Raw genomic sequence first — 18,281 nt, 5'->3', positions numbered from 1 at the left:
TTTTCAGAAGGATGAAGAGATGTTGGAAAGGGTCCAAAGGCGACTGATTAAGGTAGTTTCTGACCTCTGGAATGTTGAGTATGAGGAAAGATTGAAAAGATGTAATTTGCAGAGTCTCGTGGAGAGAAGGAAGAGGGGAGATATGATAGAGACCTACAGGTTGGTAAGGGGTTGTTATAGGATCAATGGTGGAGAAGTTCTACAGAGAATAGTGGGAGATCAGGGGAGAACCAGAGGTCATCCCTGGAAACTGTATAAGGAGGGTGTGAGTAAGGGAGTGAGAGGCAGGTTTTTTTCGTGCAGAGTTGTGAGTGATTGGAATGCCTTGCCTGAGAGCGTGGTGTCTGCAAGTAGTTTGAATGTGTTTAAGACACGGTATGATGAGATGTGTGTGTAAGATAAAAGGACCTCCTAGATGAGTCTTTGACTCCATGAGGTCTTGTTTAATAATAATAATAAATAAAATAATAATATACAATAGGGTATTCAGGAAGATACTCATGCAGAAACTCTATTTGCTTACACTGGGATAAAGGATTAAAACAAGAATATAATTTCATTAAATTAAAGATACCAAGAAGCTACATTTTTAGTTTAATCCTTTATCCAAGTGTAAGGAAACAAAGTTTGTATGTGAAGTTTCTTCATGACTGGTCTACTTGTATATAAAGGCTAATGACTTCACATCAACTGCCTTAGTATCCCATAATGCAAAGCGTACATCCTTTTGCATATGAATAGTCATTATAGTCTAACCAAGTGAAAAATTTTATCATAAGTTTAATATACCTATCTGTGGCATGCATACGTCTATATTTTGTTGAACTGCTGTTTTGACTTTAGCAAAATATAGGAAGTAATAATCAGAGTTATTTAACAAATACATCCTTTATGTTGTCATCTCTTCCTAAAAGTATCAGTGAGGTGATTGGTAATCACCATATAAACTTGTATAATAGATTTAAAGAAGACTTTTTTTCAACCAAAGTTTATTTAAGTGGTTTTAGTATACTGTTTTAGAGTTGTGAGTGATTGGAATGCCTTGCCTGAGAGCGTGGTGTCTGCAAGTAGTTTGAATGTGTTTAAGACACGGTATGATGAGATGTGTGTGTAAGATAAAAGGACCTCCTAGATGAGTCTTTGACTCCATGAGGTCTTGTTTAATAATAATAATAAATAAAATAATAATATACAATAGGGTATTCAGGAAGATACTCATGCAGAAACTCTATTTGCTTACACTGGGATAAAGGATTAAAACAAGAATATAATTTCATTAAATTAAAGATACCAAGAAGCTACATTTTTAGTTTAATCCTTTATCCAAGTGTAAGGAAACAAAGTTTGTATGTGAAGTTTCTTCATGACTGGTCTACTTGTATATAAAGGCTAATGACTTCACATCAACTGCCTTAGTATCCCATAATGCAAAGCGTACATCCTTTTGCATATGAATAGTCATTATAGTCTAACCAAGTGAAAAATTTTATCATAAGTTTAATATACCTATCTGTGGCATGCATACGTCTATATTTTGTTGAACTGCTGTTTTGACTTTAGCAAAATATAGGAAGTAATAATCAGAGTTATTTAACAAATACATCCTTTATGTTGTCATCTCTTCCTAAAAGTATCAGTGAGGTGATTGGTAATCACCATATAAACTTGTATAATAGATTTAAAGAAGACTTTTTTTCAACCAAAGTTTATTTAAGTGGTTTTAGTATACTGCATTTAATTTACTAAATTCAAAATCTGCAGTCCAAAAAATGTATTCAATTTTCATAAGGTTTAGAAAATTTTATAATGAAGTAATCAGTAATAATTAAAAATTTATAAAGTTTCATCACTTAATTACAATCTTGTAGCTGTTGTGAATGATCAAAATATAAGGTAAAATAAAATTCGATACCTCTTCCATTTTTTAGTGTTATTTCTTCTTTCTTCCTTACATAAGAATCCATTATTGTTTAAGAGAACACCGGCTGCTGTTGTGTTATTAGAACTGTCTGATGCCATCTTCACACACACACACAAAAAAAACAATGAATAAATATGAAATAATAAATCAATTAATCAAACAGATTACACACACTGTATATAATGTAAACAACTAGTTTAAAAGCTAGTTGTTTATAATTTCAAGTGTATTTTTTTTTAAACCTAGGCCTTAATATTACAGGATTGCTAATCTTCCCAGCATAATCATCAATTAAATTTTATTTGTCCATCACTAAGCCACTCAGTCATTGATGATTACAATTACTAAAATCACTAAGCCACTGATGATTACAATGCTTATCAGTTTAACTTTTAATAATCTGACACATTTTTGGAAATGGATATATTATGGATAAGAGGGTGGCTGATGGACAGATACAAAATCTAATTGACAAACCTATGTGTTGGATGTTATTCATAACTTAATGGTTAAAATTTTAACCACTTTAAAATTTATAAAATTAAAAAAGATTTAAATATAGACATCCTAGTAAGTTTAGATGTAGTCAGTCTTTTCACCAATGTACCTGAGGATAACTAGGGATAATCAGTGGATCTGATCGAAAACCTTTTCCATTGAACACAGACTATTCAGACACTATATGAACTTCTTTTCATATTTCAGGACAAATAGTGGGAACAAAAAGGACTTGCCATGGGTTCCCCCCCCACACACACATCTGCAGCCCTCGCCAACCTCTATATAGAAAATATTGAAATGAGCGCTGTTAAAAACTATCACAAGAAACCAAAAACTTGGTTATGTTACATTGACGATATTGTCATTGTTTGGTCAGGAACAATGGATGACTTAATTCATTTTAAAGATTATCTGAACAGCTTTCATCCCAATATAAAATTCACTCTTGAACTAGAAGATCAAAAAGCAATTACTGTATCTTGATATCCTTGTTAAAGTAAATGAAGAAGAAAAAAGATTATCCTTTTCAGTATACAGAAAACCTGATGAAACTGGAAGGTTTTCACATACTGTTTCACACCATCATCTATTACAAAAGATAGGCATGATTAAAACATTACAAGATAGAGCATACAATATGTCTAGTACATCAGATAACAGAAATAAAGAAATGTGCTACTTGAAGCACATGCTTACCCTCGGTGGTTATGAACCCAAAACAATACATCTTAATTTTAATACATTCTTAATACATCTCCAACAGTTCCTTTATTTAAACAAGATTTTAAGAACACAATCACACTATTTTATATCAAGAATGTTACAGACAAAGTGGCAACATTGCTCTGTGATTACAATGTTAAAGCGACTTTTTTACCATTGCATGAAATCTCTAGGCTCTTACATCCATGATGCTAGGATCCATCATTCCAGGAATGATGAATTGAGGTTTCACTGCATAAGTGATATTAAAGATACCAAGAAATTATTATTATTATTACGTGGCACTTCCAGAGTCCAAAGGCTCATCACCTATTCTATAATTCTTCTCCGCTACTCAATCTACTAACTACAATGAACCGCAACTACACCAACGCCATCTGCTGCACACCACCACTAGTATTTTCACAATCACAAATCCATGCCCACGGCAGGAATTGATGCCGCAGCCTTTTGGCTGGAGAGTGGATACACTAACCATTTGGCCACTTATTCTTGTTTAATCCTTTATCCAAGTGGAAGCAAACAAATTTGCATGTGAAGTGTAAAGCTGATCAAATGAGATCAGAGACGTGAGGAATAACAGAACAATGCAGAAGAAAGTTGACAACCAGAAACTCATCATGAAATCTTGTCATATGATGGTAATAAATTTATTGAAGACCATATCCCATGAGCATCTGGAAAGTTTTAGTAGCCAGAAAACTCCACAAAGACTACCCTTCTGATGATGCATGCATATGCAGGTCAGCTCATGTGAACTTGTTTCAAGTTCACATGAGAGATAACAAACTTATGCAAAGTTTGAAGTGCATATGTATATGCACTTCATAAACGTTTCCCAAATCTTGTCAAGCTTAATTAAGCTTCCTAAGACTTTGGAAACGCTTGCACGAGAGGTCCCACTTTACATTCCAGGCCACCTACAACCACCCTTAGAGGGCGCTCCACCTAGATAGGACTTTAGTGTCACCCACGTGGTTGGGCTTAGTATTGTGTGTTATTTGTTTTTATGTTACATTAGTTTTTTTGTAATCCCTGACGATGTCTCATTTACTGAGACGAAATATATAGGAAGTATTAAATCTGTTTTAATCCTTTCAGAGTGCTGTACACAATCCATTAAGCCTCCAATATGATGTCCTCACAGCACTTAAGCCTCTACACATGGATAGGTGATATATAGTTTTCACTGCCCAGTATGAGACCACCACCCTACTTATTTGGAGACCTAAAGTGACTTAACAAAGTTTAAGTTTCTTGTTTGCCCCCAGGGCAAAGTTCCATGAAAATTTTGTGATAATAGCAATTACTGAGACGTTTATATTAACAGTGAGCTATGCATATGTTGAAATATAGACATTAGTTTACATGCATACATATATGCGCATGCACTCACACACACATGGGGGGGGGGGCACTGAAAAGTTCTGCTAAACACCTCGATTGAGATTTTACCTCACTTCCTTTTTTGGTGATTATCACCTCGATATACGAGGGTGTGCTGAAAAGCACACCCTCGTATATCGAATTAATCATTGCCCCACCCCCATCCTTTACTCATCATCATATTCCTGCCATGTACCCTCAAGGTGTGTACAAGATATAATACTACTACATGAAAAACTTACATCCCCACCAACTTCCTATCGACAATTTTCCTCCAATTCAATCTGTTACCTGTCAAGACTCCAACATTATCAGATCTTATATTTCTGTCTTTTAAGGCACTCTTTACTGTATCAATCCACCTATACCTTGGTCTTCCTCTGGGTCTTTTTCCTGCCAACCTGGCAGAGAACACTTGTTTTGTTAATCTTTCCTCTCCAATTCTGTTTAAGTGACCATACCACCTGAGATTAGAACTGATAACAATGTCAAGTTCTTTCCTAATATCCTCGTTTTTAGTACGATATTGACATTGATGCCATCTGTTCATGTCCCTAATCTTTCTCAGTTTAAAATTTCATGCAATAAATTAACTTAATTTATTTACAAACTCTATTTTACAGGGTTTTTAGGCCAAAATAATGTAGAAAAATTAATGTAAGACTCCTTAAGTTCAGGGGATAATAAATCCCTCATTATTTTTGGCTCTTTATCGTAATGTAAGACTCCTTTTATCTGAATATAAATTAACTGTATTGAAAATTTTACCAAATAATTCATTTCAAGTATTGTACTTTAAATCAGAAAATGGAATATGAGATATTAACAAGTGGTAGGAGCAAAGAGCAAGGGTAAGAAAGAAAAGGGGGGGGGGCTTAGCAAACAAAGAAAGTAAGGAAGGTTAAGGATTAAGGAGAATAGGCTAAATTATGTGAGTAGTAATTTTAAGTCATAGCCCCTTACCCAAGACAGGATTGAAATTAAAATATGTAATAAACTTAATAAATAACATATTTTTACAATTACCCTCAAAAATTTACATCAACGCTCATATCTGCGGTCTCTTAGTCTCTGGTCAAGTGTTTTATTTCTAACCCAGCTCTCAGATCCATAAGTTAAAATTGGCTTAAACACTGTGTTGTATACAGCTCATTTGGAGTTTTGACTAATTTCTCTCTTATTCTATATAAATTTATTCAATTGACTTCCCCATACCAGCTTTGTTGATTCTGTTGTCTATTTCCATATTTAATTTACCATCTTCATTAAAAATCATGCCTAAGTAGCTGAAATGGTTCTATATGCTCTCCATTCAAAATGCAGTTGATATTTTCAATGCTTCTGCCTATTTTCATTGTCTTTGTCTTGTTATTGCTGACCTTCATACCATATCTATTACAACGGTTATTCAATTTAGTCAGGGAATCTTGCAGACTTGTAGCAGATTTATTTAGAAGTATAACATCACCTACATAAAGAAAAGAGCTGAGATTAACATCTGCAATTTCGATATCAGGTTTAATACCACTTTCCTTCATAATTTGATGTCATAATATAGATGATGAATAACAGAGAAGATAATGTACATCCTTATCTCACACCAGATTTAACATTAAACCATTTTCCTGTATTTTCTTCAATTCTAGCTGTTGAATTACAATTCAATTAAAGACTAAGTATTGCTTGGTATAATGCCCCATTGACACCACACAACTGTAATGTTTTGAATAGCTTCTCTCTCTTGGTATCTTGTCATATGCCTTTTCCAGATGTACAAAACTTAAATCGAAATTTTTGTTATATTCCAATGATTTCAACTATTTGTCATAAAATTAAAATATGATCCTGGTAGCCTCTATGTAGCCTGAATTCAGAATGTTCTTCACCAAGCTTCCCTTTCACAATCCTTCTCAACCGTTTCTCAAGTATACTTGCATAAATCTTACCAGGAACACTCAGTAGGGAAATACCACATCCAGTTTTATTTCCCTTTTTGTACATGGGTACTATGAGAGCTCTACTCCGATCATCTGGAATTCATCCCTTTGTCCAGACCTTCTGAACTATGGAGTGAAGTGACTGCAAGACTTATACCTCCATACTTGAGCATTTCTGGTCGAATATCATCTACTCCAGCTACCTTTCCATAGCACAGTGGTAAATAAACACTGGTCAGTGTTTTTTGTACCATTGTGCTGTCAATGATTGTTTCATTTAGCAGTTTTTCAAAGTAATTACTCCATACATCAAGGATATCTTATTCTCCACTTTTCATGTCACCTTTATCATCTCTAATTCCTTTTATAGCACTCTTTCCTCCATTTTTGAGCATTTTCAACAACCTCCAGAATATCTTGCTAGCTTCTTGATATTTATTTTCTATGTTCTTACCATACTCTTCCCATGATCTTTGTTTAGCTAGTTTTACAGAGTGTTTAGCTTTCTTACATTTGTCTCTGTATTCTCTAAGAGCACGAGCTTACATATTTGCCAGGAACTTTTGATATGCTTTCTTCTTTTCCTTCACTGCCTCTTTAAGTTCCTCTGTCCACTATGGAGTTATGATTTTTCTAATTGCAAACAACCTCACCACATGCCTCTCTGGCTGGATAAATCAATGTTTTCTTCAGGATTTGCCACTGAATCTCCAAGGTCTGGTTCCCATTCTCAAACTATTTCATTTTTTCTTGAATAATGTTTCTATATTTTAGTCTACAGTTCACATCTGAGAGAGCTACTCAAACTTTTATTCTCTTTAAAACTTTCTTACATGTCTTCTTTTCAATATGAAATTCAATTTTATTCTGCTCAAAACTAAATGGTGATCACTTCCAGTTTCAAATCCTCTCTACACTCTAGTGTCCTGCACCAGTGAGAAAACATCACTATCAACAATAATATAGTCAATGAGACTTTTCTAATTCCTTGCCTCTTCTCTTCATGTGAATTTGTGCACATTTTTATGTTAGAACGTGGTGTTAATAATAACCAGTCCAGGTCTTGAGTAGAAATCCAACAGGTATTTGCCATTATTATTAGCTTTGTTGTATAATGAAACCTGAGAGCATTCATGGCTAAACATACACACGTAACCACGTAATAAGATATTTTAATAAGCAAATATTTCGTCGTAAGTATCATATGACATCGTCAGTACAATTAATTTGAAAAATACTAGGAAGCACATACAATTAAGGTGCATGCTTACAATAGAATCCTATGTGTGCAGTAGCGTTTCAAAGAATTAAATTAAAATATGTCTAAAAGAAAAAAAGATTACATTAAATCGAGATAACATATATAAAAATTATTTTACACAATTTAGGATGACAATTTTACAGACTTTAGGGAACTCTGCTCTTCCGAAGAATACTTAAACAAAAATTGAAAATAATCAAAAGTACAGCCATACAAAATGGATACAATCCAAAAACAACTAAAAAAAAAATTATCAGTCACTTTCCCACACATCAACCTAGACAAGAACAGACCCATAGGATTCCCATACGTTATGTCAAAGGCATGGTTCAAATTAGATCTGTGACATAGGGCTTCAGCACTTTCTTTATATAAACGTTCATGTTTATATGAAGATCTATGTAGAAGTTTGGTCTTCTTCCAATGGATCCTATGGTTAGGGTTTTCAATTCCATGTTGTGCGAGTCCTGATTTCTGCAGTTTGATAAGACGGATATGGTCTTGATGTTCTGAAATGCATTTGCTAATGTATCTACCTATCTGTCCATAGTAGGACAATTTACAGGAGCATGGGACCTCATACATGCCAGGTAGCATCAGAGGTGAGAGTTTGTTTTTAGGAGAAGGTAACCAATTGTAGATTTGGTTGATTGGTTTGTAGGCAGCAGCCAATTTATATTTCTTCATAATTTTTGAAAGATGTTTGGAGATGCCTTTGACATAACGTATGGGAATCCTATGGGTCTGTTCTTGTCTAGGTTGATGTGTGGGAAAGTGACTGATAATTTTTTTTTTAGTTGTTTTTGGATTGTATCCATTTTGTATGGCTGTACTTTTGATTATTTTCAATTTTTGTTTAAGTATTCTTTGGAAGAGCAGAATCTGTGTGCTCTGGTTATTAATGATTTATAATGATATATCAGGCCTCGCACAACACGGAATTGAAAACCCTAACCATAGGATCCATTGGAAGAAGACCAAACTTCTACATAGATCTTCATATAAACATGAACATTTATATAAAGCCGGTGTGGGGACACCTGTAACCCCCATTGGGCGCATCCCCTGGTGGCGGATTGGGGAATGCTTGTCACAGTTTACTATGGAGGGGAAATAAAATACCTCCTACGTGACCAACAGGGTAGCACTTCTCTCATAGGCTGGTCTGGGGGCCTTGAAGGTGGCAGTCCCACCACCAGATTCGGGTGCTGAAGGCTAATCCCCCTACACACCTTAAAATTTTGTCCATTAAAAGAAATAACAAAGAATAGCTGAACTGCCTAAATGGTTAACGACAAAGCGAGGAAAAAGGTATATGGACATTGGAACATTAAAAAGCTACATGGAAAAGAAAACGAATTAATAGATGAATTTAAAAAAATTGAGATTGGATTCTGCTAGCAGTCACAGAAACAAAAAAGAAAAGTCAAGGTTGCCAGAAAATGAAAGATGGATATATATATATATATATATATATATATATATACTTTTCTATTCAGGGGTAAACCCAAGAGAATGGAGAAAACAAGGGGTAGCATGCATAATTAAACCAGATCTTAAAGAATATATTACTAAATGGCAATTTAGTATTATATTAATATATTATTACAATACTAAACTAATAAATGAAAGGTTGTTGACAATCACTATAGATTTTAAATCAGATAACTAAGTATTCACTGTAATTGTTGCATATGGCCCAAATGATAATGCTAATAAAGAAGCATTCTTTGAACTCTTACAAAATACAACTGAAGAATTTTAAGGGCATATTATACTACTAGGAGACCTTAATGCCAGGTAGGGAATCAAGTAGATGAGGAAATGAAACGAGTGTTGGGATCACAAGAAGAAATAACCTGGAATAATAATGGAGAAAGAATAATAAATCTTTGCCTTATAAATAATTTAGTAACAGAGAATACTATGTTCAAGCATAAAGAAATCCATAAGTTTACCAGGAAAGAGCCCAGTAGAAATGAAAAATCTATAATTGACTACACCATCATAGGCAGATCGTACTGGAAGTATTCAAAAAATGCAAGAGTCTATAGAGGTCCTGAAATAGGCAGTGACCACTACTTATTAGTATTGAAAATGATCCATAAAATAAAAGTCGAAAAATGTAGAAAAAGTAGCAAGGGAATAAATGTTAAGATAAAGAACTACAAACTAAAGAAAGAAGAAACAGCCATTGAGTATAAAAGTAAAATAGAAGAGAAGATGAAAGAAGTAGAAAAAGAGATATATGAAGACCAAGATGTAGAAAGCCTATGGTATAGGTTCAAAACACTTCTTCTTCTAGAAACAAGCAAAGAAATTTGTGGTGTATCATTAAATAATAAACAGAAGAAACATAAAACACCCTGGTGGACTGAAGAACTAAAAGAAGAAATTAAAAGGAAAAAGCAATTGTGGAAGAGATACTTAACATCAAAGCTGCAGGTTGATAGAGAACTATACAACAACCAAAGAAATAAAGTTAAAACCTTAGTGAAAGAAGAGAAAATAAAATTCTGGGAAGACTTCGGACATACTTTAGAACAAAATTTTAAAGGAAACCAAAAACTCTTCTATAATGTTTTAAGAAGAATGAGGTCAGAGAAAGAGTGCCCCATAAAGTTTATCAAAAATAAGGATGGAAAGTTACTCACAAATTTCGAAGACATCATGAAAGGTGGAAACAGTACTTCCAAGAATTATTGGAAGATGCAGGACACGGAAAAAATAGAACCCTAAGAGCAAGATATGCAAGCAAAATAGAAGATCAAAGTAAGGAAGTTCATGCAAATGAACTGTTAGCAGCAAATGCGGGCAAATTTTGTGGGCAAATCAGCAGGCCATGACCAAATAACACCAGAAATGATAAAGAATTTAGGAACGAAAGCCATAAAATTTCTTTTACATCTATTCAATGTTGTATGGAAAAAGAAAATTATTCCCAAAGACTGGGAAGTAGCAATAATAATTCCTATATTTAAGAAAGGAGATAATCGTAAATGTGAAAATCATAGAGGGATTTCACTTTTAAGCATTCCAGGAAAATTGTATGCCTGTATTTTAGAAGAGAGGCTTAGGAACCAAATAGGGAATACACTGCACGAAATGTAATATGGCTTTCGAAAAAATAGAATCTTCAGTCTTAGACAAATATCAGAGAAAACATTGGAATGTTATAAAGAACTATATGCATGCTTTATAGATTTAGAAAAGGCCTTTGACAGAGTTACCAGACACTTAATATGGAAAACATTAAAGAAAAACAAGATACAAGATAACTTAATAGCAGCCATACAAAGCCTCTACAAAAGTAATAGAAATTATGTAAGAACCTGCAATAATAGATCAAAAGAATTTGAAACAAATGTAGGGATGAGGCAAGGCTGTATCCTCACTCCTCTTCTTTTCATTATAGTAATGGATGAAATTTTAAAGGCATGCCAAACAAAAATAAAAAAGTTCCACCTAGGATACAGGAAACTGAAAGAAACCAGGATTTCACACATGCCTTTTGCAGATGATGTAGTGATTCTAGCAAATACAGCTGAAGATTTGCAGTACAACATCAACATTTGATATGAAGAAATAAAGAAAAGAAATATGACCATAAATATAAATAAAACTAAAACAATGATCATATCTAGAAACCAATCAAAACACATAATAAAAATAGAGAACCATCAACTGGAACAAGTTCACTCCTTTAAATACTTGGGATCATATATATAAGAAGATGGTAGACTAGACACAGAAATTAACAACAGGATAACTGGGGGAACAAAGCTATTCCATGCAATGAAAGGCCCACTCCTAGATAAGAAAGAAGTTACCCGGAATACCAAAAAGGTGTACCTTTCAGTGTTTGTACCAACATTAACATACAGTTGCAAGTCTTGGTGTTTAACAACAGGAAACACAAATAAACTACAAACAACTGAAATGAAATATCTTAGGAAGGTGGCACAAAAAACAAGACTAGACCAAATAAGAAATCAAACTATAAGAGACAGCCTTCAAGTTGCACCTCTGAACCAATTCATAACACAAGCCCAAATGAGGTGATTCGGACATCTTAATCGAATGGAAGAATAGCAAAAGCTGTATATGAAAGCCAGAAAATAGGAAAAAGAAACATAGGCAGGCCTGGGAAAGGTTAGCAAAAGGAAATTAAAGAAAAATTGGAAAAGAAGGGAATTAACTGGAAAGAAGCAAAAGAAAAAGCCTTGGACAGGACAGCATGGAAATCTCTTTGGCAAAATCTCGATGCTTAAAAGCATAAGAGATCACAGACGAAGAAGAAGTTTATATACAGAAAGTGTTGAAGCCCTATGTCACAGACCTAGTTTGAACCGTAATGACGTTCTTACTATCCCTAAAGTTTGGGAAATTGTCATCCTAAATTGTGTGAAATAATTTTTATATATGTTATCTCATTTTAATGTAATCTTTTTTTCTTTTAGACATATTTTAATTTAATTCTTTAAAATGCAACTGCACTCATAGAGGAATTCCATTGTAAGCATACGCTTTAATTATATGTGATTCCTAGTATTTTTCGAATTAATTGTACTGACGATGGCCTATGATACTTAGGACGAAATATTTACTTATTAAAAAATCTTATTACTGTGGTTATGTGTGTATGTTTAGTCATTATTAGCTTTGCTCTTTTCTCCAAATTTTAAATTTTAGGATCTTAGAAAACTAGGATCATATGATAGAGATGCAAAGAAATAAAACTATCAGTTCTTTAAAGTATTCCTTTAAAGTTCTTTAAAGGAATAATAAAGAATTGTACAGGCTATATATATATATATATATATATATACATGCCAAATTAATATAAACCGGTAATCATGTTGACTTTTTTTCCCCCCAAAGTAGTATTACGATTAATAGTTAAGTAGAAAGAAAAATAGATTGATGGGAGGACAATGCAGTTAATTACTAAATGAAGAGAATGCTGAAAAAGGCTAGAGAAACATTCAAGTAACATTAGGTTATATAGGAAAGAAGAGAGAATGGAGTGAAATCATTAAAAGATAACAATAAGAACATGATCTGTGAAAATACTAGTGGTAATGGTGGTGGGTGGTAGATCACATTGGCATAGATGATGTAGATGTAATGCGTTGATGTAGATCATAGGTGACCAACAGCAGGCCCATGGCAGGATAAAAACTATATTAAATGATATGTATTATCAATTTAGCTATTAGTTGTGCCGGCAGATTTTCTGATTGATATACTAGTTATGTTCATTATTTTTGATGACGGAAACAATTTATATTCTCAACACGGAATCAAAATTGCTTTAAAAAGATTATTCAATTTATAAAATCTACTGCTTCTCTGTGCGAGTTTCAGTAGTGGGAGTGGCAGATTTCTATGTGCTCCAGAGTAATTATCATTATTATTATTATTAGGCGAAACTCCATTAGACTCATCGAGGGAGGCCCTGAACATCATGTTCATCAACTATTCAACATTCACACAGTATCTATCATACTTTGCCTTGAACTCATTCACAGTCATAGCACCTACAACAGACTGGCAGCTTATTCCACTCATTCATTCATCACTCTAAAAGTAAAAACCTAGCTCTAACACCCATACTAACCACACTCTTGCCCAGCTTCCATGGATCGCCCCTAGTCCTCCCACCACCATTCCTGTTCTCAAAAATATCCTCTGAATTAATCCTATAGAAACCCTTCAGTAATCTGAATGTCTCAATCATATCATCATTAAAATTTAATGCACCATTGAAAGTCACTTGCTCTGCTCTGGTTACAGTGATCAGTTTCACAGTTAACAGTGTTATTGTTGCAGTTTGTGTCCCCTGGTCAGTTACTTCAGCCTTTGTGTACTATGAGTAAGAAACGTAAGATCTGTGAAGAAAACAGGTCATTTCAGGAGAAATGGGAAAATGAATTTCTGTTTATAAACAATAACAACAACAAACCACAGGGCCTTGTGTGTTTGCAAGTATTGTCTGTGCACAAGGAATGTAACCTCAAATGCCACTACATACAGGACCACCGCTTAATACCAAGAATACATTGGATAAGTATGTACTAAAATTGTACGTAATTTGAAGAGAAAGGTTAGTGCTCAGAAATGTATTTTTACTAAATCAACATCAATACAAAAAAGCTCACTCTTGGCACTGTTTGTTGTAAGTGCAGAGATAGCAAAAGCAAAAGAATCATTCCCTTTGATCAATATCAAAGGGAATCTGTAAAACACTGTTCTGTGAAAATGGCATGTACATTTGGGGAAGTTAAAATTGCCAGACTCATTTTGAGTTAAAAATTCCTTGACTCAATTTGTAATTAACAAAAAGAGTCAAGGAAATAGGTTCTCACATATTAAATAAATTAAAAAGTGTTATTACAGATTCAGCTTACTTCTCATTGGCTCTGGATGAATCAACTGACATAACAGATATAGCTCAACTTCTAATTTTCATTCGAACTATTTCCAAAGACTTTATTATTAATGAAGAGCTATAGCATTAGAATCATTGCATAACACAGCCAAAGGTCAAGACGTTTATGATGCAGTAATGAAGGTTGTAAATGGTACTGGTGACATCAACAATCTCACAGCTATTGTGACAGATTGTGCCAAATCAATGCTTGGTACTCAAACAGACTTAGTTGGCTTACTAAGGAAGGCTGGAATCAATTACCCTGTATTGCACTGCATTATACATCAAGAGGTTCTCTGTGGTAAAATTCTGGAGATAGAGGATGTTGTGAAAACTGTAATGAAGTGTGTAAATCTAATTAAGGGTGGAAATCGGGCCTTGACACACTGCACATTTCTGTTATGTCATGACACACTGTCATGACATAACAGAAATGAAGGCAGAATATGATGATTTAGTGTTGTCCACAGAAGCACGTTGGCTAAGTAGAGGGAACTGTTTGAAATGGTTTTCTACTTTGAGAAAGGAAATAAAACAGATTTTAGAGGAACATGAGGAGACAAACAAAGAACTAATCACAAAACTATGTGATTCTCATTTTAAGAGCTTACTCGCCTTTCTAACAGACATCACACACCACATAAATCTCAATGTGAAGTTACAGAGACGTAACCAAATAATCTCAGATTTAGTTGGACACCTAGATGGGTTCATAAGTCGACTGAAAGTTTTTAAATTCACCCTAGTCAGAGGAAATTTGGTACATTCCCCTTCCTGCAGGGAATTGATGGAGGAGAGCCATGACATTGACTTCAAGTTTTCTGTGCCAATGTTAGAGCAACTTTTGACTCACTGCGAGCAATTCAGTAAGCAATTTTCTGACTTCGGTGACATGTATCCACAACTGATATTATTTAACAACCAAATGAAATGCGACATTTCAGAGCTGCATGACACTATTCAATTGGAGTTGTGTGACCTTCAAAGTGACCCCTTTTTCCAGTCAAGGGTGGAGACAGGCATTGACTTTTGGAAACTGGTACCAAGGGAAAAATATCCTGCATTGAGTGATTTCAGCTTGAGAATTGCATCTATGTTTGGAAGCACATACATATGTGAATGCACTTTCTCAACTATGAGGGCAGTTAAATCATCACAAAGAAGCCAACTGACTGATGACCACCTTCAGGATTTGTTACGAATACATCATGATTGAAAATCAACTTTGATGAACTTGTTGCCACACATGAATGCCCACAGTGTTTTCATTAAGTTGTGTTACATGTAAAAAAACCAGAAATATGTAATTAAATTTAATTTAACAACTTACATTTAAATCAATCAAGTATTTTATATTGTTCTCCCAGTAGTAAAATGATTTAATAAATATAGTAATTCAATACATATAACTATTGCCTTGAAAAAATGCAGAGTTTCTTTTTATTTAAGTTCTGTCTAAAAGTGTACGGCTTGTGATGCTACCACTCATCATATGTTGGCCCTCATACAGAATGAAGTTGGCCACGCCTGATGTAGATGATGATATTTGCAATTTGTAGTAGCTGGGGGAGACAGAGAACTGTAGAGTACGTGCCCTCCCTCGATGAGTCTTTGGACTCCCTGGAGGTGTCACATAATAATAATAATAATAATAATAATAAAAATACAAGAACTGAAAGACAGGAAACTATGGTGGTATCTTGCCCTTTCAATTATGTTTTTATTGTTATCTTTATCTATATATTTTTATACATAGATGTAGTATGTATCTGTGCACTTTGCATGGGCAGAGCATTTGGATAATCTTTTCGATAATATTCAGTTTTGTGTGAGAACTATTTTCATTGAAATTAAACTTACAAGTTTAATTTAAATTTCTTGTTTAAGCCTTTATCCAAAGTTTGCATGTGAAATATTTTCACAACTGAGATTTGTATATAAATGTAGTATATCTGTGTACTCAGATGCAGTATACAGGTAGTTCCTGACTTTACAAATTAATTCCTTCTTAGCATGAGCTTGTAAAGTGAAAAACTCATAAAGCAGAAATTGATTTGAGTGGAAATGAAATTAATGATAAAAGCATGGGTTATGTTCCCAACAAATGAAATTTGACCATATTAATCTTACATAAAAAATCAACAAAATGATAGTTTGTGCTAAACCAATGATTTATTTATCCAAAGAAATGAAGTCTTTAAATAATGAAAAATGAATGACATAAATAATGAAATTATATATGTCATTCATTTCATTCAGTCATAAAATGTTAAGGAATGTTTATTGATATTCATCATCATCATCATCAAATATACATTTGTTGATATTTCATCTTCATTGTTTCTTTTTATTAATATAATTTTCCACTTAGGCTTATCATACTGTATAGTACAGTACAGTATTAATAAGATGGATACATGTAAAATAAGACAACACAGAAAAAATGAAAAGCAAAACAACTGCTCTTTGTAATATTAGCATGGTGACTGCTTTATGTTATGTGCATCAGTGAGATGCTCTTGTCTGCCTGAACACATGCAGAGTAGTACTGTATCGTATAGCTATGTCTGTGGTTTAGAATGCAATATTTGCGAAAGTTTAGCATTTATTTATTGCAATTAATGTTCATATTTTCAATTTTTTGTTGATACTTGATACTAGGGAGCAAAAAAACTCAAAGAATTCATAAAGCAGAAACTGCCTGTATATCCCTGGATATATTTCTATATACGAGTAGCCCAGTCTTGAAGATACTTTGCATGCAAACTTTGTTTGTCTAGACTTGGATAAAGGATCAAACAAGAATATAATTTTTTGACAAGTTTAATTTAATTTATAACCAAATGAAAAAACACTCTACAACTTCTTGATCTGATAAAAGTTTCATATGAGGTTATGGAAAACATGTGTTGAGGCTTAGGTGCTGTGAGGACATCATGTTGGAGGCTTAATGGAATGTATACAGCACTCGGAAAGGATTAAAACAGATTTTAATACTTCCAATATTTCGTCTCAGTCACTGAGACATCTTCAGGGATTACAAAAAAACTAATGTAACATACACTCAAATACCACACCCTTTCAACTGAACCTAAGCTAACCACTTGGGTGACTCTAAAGTCCTATCTAGGTGGTGCACCCTCTATAGGCAATTGTAGGTGGCCTAGAATGTAGGGTGGGATCTCTGATGATTAGTTTCCCAAATTTTCAGAAGTTTAATGCAACCGTTTATTTAAATATATAATTATAGAAATCAACCAAATTTAAATTTGGTTGATTTCTGAGAGCTGCTGCAGATTCTAAAAATAGTCTCTCTTTTTTGAATTTACTATGGTGGAGCATAGTGGTTTTTCCCCAAGAGATCCTGTGGGTTGTATCCAAAACATGGTCTGCCAGGCCTGACTGACCATAATCGTAGTTGCATATGCATGACTAGTGTTCTTCTAAGTGGATGGTTACTGATCTACCTGTCTATCCAAAGTACGCCAGCTTACAGAAACAGGATACTTTATAAACTCTAGGCGCCAAGAGAGGAGAAAGCTGATCTTTGGTAGAACAGATAAGGGTAGCAAGTTCGCAGTGGGGCTTAAACGCTGTGTGAAGGTTGTACTTTTTTAAAGTCTTGGCTATTTTTTCTGATGTAGCATGGATGTAGGGTATGGTGATGACATTCCTGAACTCCTTCTGAAGAGATGGCCAGGGAATGGGGGGGGGGAGGAACTGATTCTTTTTTTAATACTATAATCGCAGTAGCCATTGGAGAGGAAGGTGTTGTGTATGTGGTTGAGTTCAGTTGAAAGGGCAGTTCCACTGGAACTGCCCTTTCAACTAAAAAATAAGCATATAAAAAAAAATAAGAAAAATAAAAAATAAGCATATCAAAAAGTTTAACAACCTGTGTAAATCGAAACAACTGCAAATTCAACCGCTCCAGACAGTAGTTAATTACGTTAGAAAAGGTTCAACGACGATGCTGTCAATGTCCTAAGCCTCAGCCACAATTTCGCCGTCACACCGAAAGAAGTGCCGGTGCTCGATGTAATGTATGAAGATGCAGATGCTGCATAAAGCAAGTATTTTCACTGAAACAGATCCCTGAAAACATTGATCATATTCAAA

At 34.1% G+C, this 18,281-nt stretch overlaps 1 protein-coding gene across 4 annotated transcripts in view; it reads right to left on the bottom strand.

Annotated features, from left to right (window-relative positions):
• The window catches only part of LOC150109260 (uncharacterized), a 251,177-nt gene that overhangs the window by 56,646 nt on the left and 176,250 nt on the right, over positions 1-18,281 (bottom strand). For all 4 annotated transcript variants that reach the window (XM_090406776.1, XM_090406802.1, XM_090406794.1 and 1 more), the window contains one exon: positions 1,913-2,019. In XM_090406776.1, the coding sequence (XP_090262902.1) occupies positions 1,913-2,019 (107 nt within the window). The remainder of the gene's footprint in view (positions 1-1,912; positions 2,020-18,281) is intronic.

This window comes from Typopeltis vanoorti, chromosome 2 (assembly GCF_054136105.1).
Source record: "Typopeltis vanoorti isolate ZY-2024b chromosome 2, IOZ_Tvanoo_1.0, whole genome shotgun sequence".
NCBI lineage: Eukaryota > Metazoa > Arthropoda > Arachnida > Uropygi > Thelyphonidae > Typopeltis > Typopeltis vanoorti.
The sequence above is the reverse complement of the archived record's forward strand: the minus strand, read 5'-3'. Positions and strand labels throughout refer to the sequence as shown.